At 40.0% G+C, this 8,879-nt stretch overlaps 1 protein-coding gene across 3 annotated transcripts in view; it reads left to right on the forward strand.

Annotated features, from left to right (window-relative positions):
* LOC137344553 (solute carrier family 41 member 1-like) overlaps window positions 1-5,627 on the forward strand; it is a 50,092-nt gene extending 44,465 nt beyond the window's left edge. For all 3 annotated transcript variants that reach the window (XM_068007597.1, XM_068007595.1, XM_068007596.1), the window contains exon 11: window positions 1,864-5,627. In XM_068007597.1, coding sequence (XP_067863698.1) covers window positions 1,864-2,049 — 186 coding nt within the window. In that variant the 3' untranslated portion in view covers window positions 2,050-5,627. The remainder of the gene's footprint in view (window positions 1-1,863) is intronic.
* Window positions 5,628-8,879: the final 3,252 nt, after the last annotated feature.

Below are 8,879 nucleotides of genomic sequence, written 5' to 3' on the forward strand. Positions count from 1 at the left end.
GAATTGGACACAATACTCCAGTTGTGGCCAAACCAGTGTTTTATAAAGGTTCAACATAACTTCCTTGCTTTTGTACTCTATGTCTCTGTTTATAAAGTCCAGGATCCCGTATGCTTTTTTAACCGCTTTCTCAACCTGCCACCTTCAAAGATTTGTGCACATATACCTCCAGGTCTCTCTGTTCCTGCACCCCCTTTAGAATTGTACTGTTTAGTTTATATTGTCTCGCCTCATTCTTCCTGCCAAAATGTATCACTTTGCACTTCTCTGCATTAAATTTCATCTGCCGTGTGTCTGCCCATTCCACCAGCCTTTCATCAGAGGCAAGAGTCCACCTGAGGCATATTCTGGGACCTTTTTGCATCCAGTGCTATCTGTAAACTCTTTTAGTGCATGGTATTGCAAGACATAAGAGAGAGAATAATATTCAATAAAGTTAAAGTACATAGTTGGAGAGGGTGGGGAAAGAAGAAAAGAAAGAGAGCTAATATAAAAATGATAAAACTGAAAACTTAATTGGAAAATGGGTTTGGAAGTAGGTTCCTTGTCTGCTTTCTCAAAGAATGGCACACGATGTGGGGAGACCTAACCAGAGGCAAAATAAAAAATGCTTTATAGAGGAACCGTGAGTGGGGAGCAAAGAGATTGATAATAGGATATGCTTTTTGATAAAGGGATCGATAATTGAGCCTATTTTATGGTCATTGTAGTGCTTTTTGAAAAATTTGAACCAGGTGAACAAATGTTGCAGGGATTAGAACTTTGTCGCTTGGTACTAGGTGACTAACACTGTCGCGTGCAACAAACCTGTCACTGGAGGATGATTTATACTCTTAAAGCCCTCCTTCAATTTCTGAATCTAGAAATTAGCAGGGTTAAAGTTTTATTCCTGATTTAATAGATTAAAGGTTTTGTGGCCAACATTTATCCCTCAACCAAAACCACTTTTAAAAAAAACAGATTATCTGGTCACTCAGTGTGAGACCTTGCTGTGTGTTAATTGACTGCAGTGTTTACCGACGTTATAACAGTGACTGTACTTCAAAAGTAACTCATTAGCTGTGAAGCACTTTGGGACATGCTGAGAACGTGAAAGTTACTATATAAATGCAAGTTATCTTCTTTATCTTGTTTTCTCTTTTCCTTGATTTTCTTTCTCGATTTCTTCCATTCTCTCCGTCCTTTTTCCAGTTGATGTTAAAAACAGTCTTCAGCCTCTTGTGAATAAGCCAAAATGGCAAGCTGATTCAAAAGATAGAGGGGCACTGCTGAGAAGGTGGGTGGGAAGTGGTGGCAACTCGGACTGCACGTCAGTGGAAGTGAGGGGAAAGGAGGAAAAACCAGAATGAAGGAAGCGGTTAGACTTTGATAAGAAAATGAAGGACTTGGGAATATTAGAGATAGCTGTAAAAGAAGGTCTATCAAAGCGGAGGTGGTTCTAGTGAAAATGATTTAATGTAAAGTTTAGCGTTTTCAAAATGATCGAGTTGGTATGGAGAGCTGGGTGCAGTGTGTTCAGTCATCTCTCGTTAAGGAAACAGCAAAAAAAAATTCTGGCAGTGGAAATGTCCTAGACGCTCCTAGAGCATGTTGGGAATTTTCAGCAAATGTCTATCCCTGCCCCAAAATGGATAGTTTTGTTGCTCAGGAGTAAATACTAATCCAGAGTAACCTTCCCTCAAAAAAAAACCATCACCTTGTGACCGGTTTATATAAATATGCATAAGTCCTTGTCATATGTGATGTAGTTATGACAGATCTGGAATAGTTTGGGATATTGAAATGTTTATGATTTAAAGAATTCTGAAAAAAATAGAGGTTTGACAAACAGGATATGTGATTTTATTTGCTGTTGTAATACAGGTGCTGATCCTGCTCTATGTTGCCGATTGGATGATTCATTGGATGTGGGGACGGGGCATGGATCCGGATAATTTCTCAATTCCTTACCTGACGGCACTGGGCGACCTGCTGGGGACAGGTTTCCTGGCACTCAGCTTTCACGTCCTCTGGTTGATTGGCGATCGAGACACGGATGTTGGTGACTAAAATGAAGGTTCCCCAGAAAAATGGGGAGTAAAATTAGCAAGTGCAATTCAATGACGATGACTTTAATGAAACTTTACACAATGGAGACTGTGTTTCATATGCAGCCCATGTGCAGCAACCGATGGAGGTATATAGACTACAAGTTCTGCTTAATTGGGAGAGGTCGCAATGGAATCCCTGCTGTGTGTTAAAACTGGATTCTGCAGCAGGGCAACACATAATAAACTGGACACTGACTTCAGAACTGGAAGCTGCTAATTTGAATTAACGGTTTGTTCATTTTTTTTTGTACCTGGAGATGTAACCTGTTATTTGGACTTTGAGAAGTATACGGTGTTTTTTTTTTAAATGCAAAGAACAATCTTCCTGAGATATCCTGCTGTCTCAGTTGATCATCTATGAAGGGGTATTCTGGAATAACAGGGTGGGAAGTCTATTTTACACTTTTTTTTAAAAAATGGGACAATTATGAATTCGCTGAGCATGGTCGGTATCGCGGTGCTTCCTCTGCATTACTAGAATGGAAGAAGAACCTATAATGTACCATGTTTTTATTTATGTATATTTTTATATATATAAAATATACATAAATTTTCATTGCCTATTGTTTGTTAGAAACTACCCGATCTGAAGTAGGCAACATCTAGAGTCGTGTCTGTGCTCCTAATCAATTTTTTTTACCTCAAATCCACATCTGACCAATTGTCCAAAGCAAGCCTGGTGTTGAGATGGATGGGGAAGCTCCCCCTGAACGCCTTGTAACAGCTTTTGTTCCACTTTTGCATGGTTAAACCTGGGCCCTTACCTCTCTTGAAACGCACCCAACCCATCAATGCTGAAGCAGAAAGTAATCAGCTGGTTAATTCAGGCCAGGTCTTTGGGTACGGAAAGTGAGGCCGAATCAAATTAGTGCTTGAGCCCACGTTAGGTATTGTATAATTCCAAAATGGTTTAGTTTGTTTTGTCATTAAGATTATTTAATACCCTCCTTGGGCTGGACTCTAGGCTCTGGTCTGGATGTAGAATTTTAGGACAATACGTTTCATTTTTATTGTGAAACGACTTTGAACTTTATAACATTTAACCAATAAGTGCCCAGTAAAATGTTAACATGTCAGTTGCCACTGCTGGCTGCCATTGGAAAAGAATTGTGCTGCGCTCACAGCAGCTACTTTTAATGAGTGGCAACTTAGCCTTACAGCTTCTCTATTGACCTAAATTATGTTATTTAATTTCTCGTCTGCACAGTGTTCAGAGTTGGCTGTAGAGGCCCTTGATTTTAAAGAAAAAAAATCATTGGTAACCCAGCCATATTACTGACTGAACAAACTAGTTTGAATGCTTAGCTGTCTTGGACCTATCCACGACGCATTGTAGTCACACAGTCTGGCTGTGAGGTGTTTCTGAATCAGATGTCTCAAAAACTGACAAAACATTGAAATCGTTCAACGGACCAAAAGAGTCCCTTGAAATAGACATATTGGTCGCATGACCAAAATTGTACCACAAACTGACCGTTACTTTCAATAGGAACTGAAATTCTCAATTAAATATATCCTGAGCCAATGACTGCACAGTAATCCGTTGATAATTAAGCCACGAGTGCAGCTGATTTTAAGAAGTCTAGAATTGACCAAAAATATGTTTTGGCAAGGACAAATAAAACTCTGTAAAACATATATCCCACGGTCTCTGCTATAACACCCATTGTTTAAAGGATCTGTCACGGAGAACCCTTTGTAGCACATCCCTTTTTTATATTGTATTTTTTCCTTATATCTTTCAAAGATTATTAAAAAGGGTATTTATCATGTAATGGAAGGCATAAAATGAGAGAAGCCCATAGAGTTTCAAATATATTCTTTAAGTTTTACAACTTTCTTGTCCTATCTGATTTGCGGTGTTAATTGTAGACCGTTGCTTCAATACTTTGGACAAGTTAGTAGAATGGTTTAGCTCTGGTATCTCCAGGTTTCTCTGTCCTTGGTTGATATGCCAGGAGATCCACTTGAATTATGCAAAGAGTGATTTTTTTTCTCTCTCTCTTTTAACAACTTTCGCTGCTAAAGTCTCACCTCTCCTGGCTGAGAGTCTAACTGTCTGGAACTGAAACCAGAAGGCTACTTCCAAAATATCCCGTTGACTTTTAAACATTTTAACCTCTTAAAGACATGAACATTTTCTATACAGTCACACCAAAAATTCAATGTAATTATTTCTATCATAACCTGACTTTTTAAAAAGAGACAGTAATTCCTATTGAAAGCAATCCAGGTTTTGTAAATCATTGAGCAACTAAATGTAATGTCACTAAAACCTTCACTGTGGATAGTCCTCAATGATGTCTGTATGCACATACAGGTTATAATAAGCTGGAGTCGCCTGTGCTGGATGTTGGTACCAATGGGGTTACAACTACAGCAGTGTGCTCCTCGGATCCAAATGGCCCACGGTTGCCCCATCCTTCATGGTAACCTCAACCAATTCATTGTTAAAAGCATCATTGGGTGTCGCCCCTACTGCAGCTCCTACTTTGCAGGAATATGTCAGGTGACTCTTAATTTCAGCTGTGCATAAAAATACGGACCATAAAAATCTTTACGATGCCCGTACATAGCGAATGAGTTCATTTTATTCCCAGCTCCCGATTGACTGCCACATCTTTTTTGAAAAAAAATGTCAAATATATAAAACCACACTAATAGTTCTTTTCCCATTTTCTGAAGAAAGCTAAATTATACTGAAATGTGCACGTATTTCACTTCAATATTTAAAAAAATGTTACAAGAAACCTTCTCCGGGCATCCCCTTCCCCAAAGAGCACTGTGACTGTAACCGTACTGAGGAGCACTCTGTAACAGTATATAAGTGTTTCGTCAACTGTTAATAAATCTTTATGAAAGAATTGAATCTATATAATGAATGACTGCACACTGTATGAGATGATCTTATGAAGGGTTTAATTATTTTAATTTTGCAAGACCAGAATATATTTTAAAATTGTTTTGGGTTATGTGCTCGCCTTGGCTTTTTGACTGCTGTATTAAAAGAGAGAAAATTGCCAATGTAATTCTGTGATTCTTCTGGTCTTTGGTGTCGGCTGATCAACCCAAGATGAAGAAAATCAGTACGGCTGCACTGAATCTGCTAGCTCACCATTGTTGAAATGCTCAAATAGAAAATGGTATTCAGTGCAATAGTTGAGTAGGTTAACTCTTAAAGATTAACTCCCCTCAGTCACATTTTGTTATCAGTATTTAACTAAACAGTTGGTCATGCGTTGCATTGTTTGAGTGTGCACTTGTTACTTTTTTCTGTGGAATGTGATCTAAAATGCGGGGAAAAAACAGTGGCCTAATCACGATGTTTGTACCAAGAGCAGGTTGTGTTTGTTTTGTCCTAACTTCATTCTTGTACTGTGAATGGAAATTCTTCCAGATCCGGCCCTGTTGTGCTTAGTGTTCTGACCCAGTTTCCTGCACAGTATATCTAAAATTAATATTTATATTCTAAATTGCCAAGATGTTGTGAACATCCTGGGAGTCTGTATTTGATAAAATAAAATGTCATATAATGAACTGCCTTTATTTTTTGCTTTTTTTCTCCTCTGCCACTTTTAAGTTGACACATAGACATTGAACAATTATTAAACTGACTATCGTCTGAAGTTTCTGGCATGCAAGCTGGAATCCATACGTATAAACCATGCAAATGCATTTTGTATCATTCCTCGAAAGCCCAAGCATAGTTTGTTTTAAGTTGCCAGGATTCTGATCGATATGTACGTTGGAATTTGTGCAGTCTCTTTTGTTCCTTGCAATTTCCCTCCCTCTTTGATTGAAGATTTGTCTTCCAGTAGAGTATAGTTCAACTGGTGCTAACAGCACAGTCCAAGTGGGTATTTTTCACGTGTGAGGCTAGACAGTGAGTCTCACCAAGATATGCTAGTTTAATTGGAACTGTCAAGACAGATCGATAGATTTTTGTTAGATAAGAGTATCAATGGATATGGAGCAAAGGCAGGAAAATGGAATCATGGTGCAGGTCAGCCATGATCTAAATGAACGGAGGAACAGGCCTGAGTGGCTGAGTGGCTGAATGGCCTACTGTTCCTAATGATACTATGTATTTACCAACCAAGCCAAATCCAGTCTTCAGCTAATATCCACACGTAGGCATCTTTCAGCAAGACTCATAGGATAGTAATCAGGAATAGGAAATCTGGGGCTTAATTCCTTTCACCCCATTCCACAGCAATGCCACTTGTAGCACTCTTACTGCTAGTATGGTAGCACAAATTGGACATTGAACATGGGGCTTTCTGGTTTGTATGGCTAAAAGTGTACCAATCTAGCCATTGGGGGAGCAGCTTGTGGAGTCTTTGAGGTGCTCCTGCACTCATCAGTACTGGGGGGAAAAAAAACATATTGGTTGCAATATTGGTAGGAGTGAGTGTCTAAAGTAGGTACAAAGCAGCTAGGCTGCTGTTTTCTCCCTGTTGCTGATCGTGCCCTACAGTTTCAAGGAGCGGGCAGTGGGAAAGTATTGACAGCAAGAGGGTAAAACTGATTGCCTATTCTTTTAAAGAGCAGCGCTGCAATATCTGAGTTGCTCATTTCACACTATCTCACTGAACAGATGGTCACATTGAATAATTTACAAAAAGCACAAATTGCGATTTTACTGAGCCCTAATTGCTGTGTAGCAACACGTGTTGCTCTGATTAGAGGTTTGACTGCATTCCACCACTTCATAATGGTGTGCAGTGGGGCCCCAATGTCCAGTAGCATCGCACAGCTGTAATGTCTAATTTTAATTTCGGTGTCCAGGTGATGTTTGTAGATTTTCTAACCTAAAGACACAAAATCCTGGAAATACGCAGCAGATCGGTTAGCATCTGAAAACAAGAAGTTAGCATTTTTGGTTGAGATCCTTTATCTGAACTGGAAAAGGAAGAAGCAGTGCTTCATGTCTGTCTTTTCCATTTCGACCCAAAATGTTAACCTGTTCTCTTTTCAGATGGTAATGGGCCTGCTGTGAATTTCATGCTTTCATTTAAGATTTCCAGCATTTATGAGATTTTTATTCAGTTTTGTATTCAGCTCCAGCAGCACAGGCACGGAGCTGCTGCTAATGTAACTTTCTCCTTTGCCGCTGCAGAGCCCTGCATCTATGACACCAAACTCAGCTGAAAACAACTGACAACAACTAGCATTTAGATAGCACCTGTAATTTTGAAATTTGCCCCAAGGCGCTTCTCAGAGGCATGACGAAAGTCGGATGCTGAGCCAAAGAAGGAAAGATTAGGAAGGGTGACAGAAAGCTTGGTCGGAGGTGATTCTTAAAGGAGGACATGGAGTGAAGAGCTGGAGAAATTTAGGGAGGTAATTGCAGAATGTGGAGCCTAGACATGAATGAGGATTTCAACGGCAGCTTGGCTGAGGAAGGTGGGTGGGGGAGCTGGGCAATGTTATGATGGTGGTATTAGGCAGTCTTTGTGATGGAGGAGGTGATATGAGGTTGGAAGCACAGCCTGGGATTGATCAGAATGCTGAGGTTATGAAAAGTCTGGTTCAGCCTGAGACAGTAACCAGGAAGGGGAATGGAGTAGGTGACGGGGGCACGAGTTGATAGCTTCAGCCATCCCAATGTTTAGATGGAAGAAATTATGCCTCATCGAGAAGATGTTTCCACTTGTGGGGAGTCCAAAACTAGAAGTCATAAATATAAGATAGTCACTAATAAATCCAATAAGGAACTTAGGAGAAACTTCTTAACCCAGAGACTGGTTAGTATGTGGAACTTGTCTGACAGCAAAGAAGCAGTGGAACGATTGATCGAGGTGGTGGAGAGTTAGATCTCGTGTCGCCATTGTACACGTGGAATCTGGCTGACCCCATGTCTGTGGATGATGTTGCAAAGGGGTAGCATGCAGATGAGATAGATCTTAGAGGGTCTCCCAAGATGCTGGTGTGAGCATGGGAAGAGAGGCCATCGCTAGAGATGTTGTGGCTACGATAGGATAGGTAAGAGTGGAACGATGCAAGGGTAGTCCCACTGAGTGGACAATAGAGAGGCATTGAAGAAGGATGATACCACAGTGTTGAAGGTTGCACGGAGGGATAATGCACCATGGTCACAATCATAGTGATGTTTGTGACTGGATAGGGCCATTTCAATGCTATAGGAGGGGTGGAAACCTGATTAGAGGAATTCAAACAGAAGTTGTGGAAAAGATATGCATGGATCTGGGAAGCAACAATACATGCAAGGACCTTGGAGAGCAAAGAACGATGGAGATGGATTGGTGGTTAGTGCAGATGGAGGGGTCAAAGGTAGGTCTTTAAGGAGGGGAAACGTACAAGGAACTGGATTGGCCATTAAAGAATTGGTACTAAAATATTTGGCTGCAGAAAATTACCAGTCTCACCATATTGCATGTGTGTTTGTAAGAAGTTTGTTACTTTTTATATTTTTTTACCAGTCCTGTTCTCTTTTGATGGCTGGTAATCATAATTTGGATTATATGAGTCAAAATCCATGTTCTTATTTGCTTTCTCTTCTTACCTACTTATCTGTCTATTATATAATTTTCTTTGCCATACTGCTGTAAGTGAAACTGCTTTGTGCAGTTGCTACACCATTTTTACTTGTAATAAACAGTAGGAGCGAGAACTATAGTTCTTAAGTATTAGATAGAATTTACAACACAGAAACAGGCCATTCTGGTGTTCGTGCTCCACACGAGACTCCTACCACCCTACTTCATCTCACCCTATCAGCATATCCTTCTATTCCTTTCTCCCTCATGCACTTATTTAGCTTCTCCT

The sequence above is a fragment of the Heptranchias perlo genome, chromosome 27 (genome assembly GCF_035084215.1).
Source record: "Heptranchias perlo isolate sHepPer1 chromosome 27, sHepPer1.hap1, whole genome shotgun sequence".
Lineage (NCBI taxonomy): Eukaryota > Metazoa > Chordata > Chondrichthyes > Hexanchiformes > Hexanchidae > Heptranchias > Heptranchias perlo.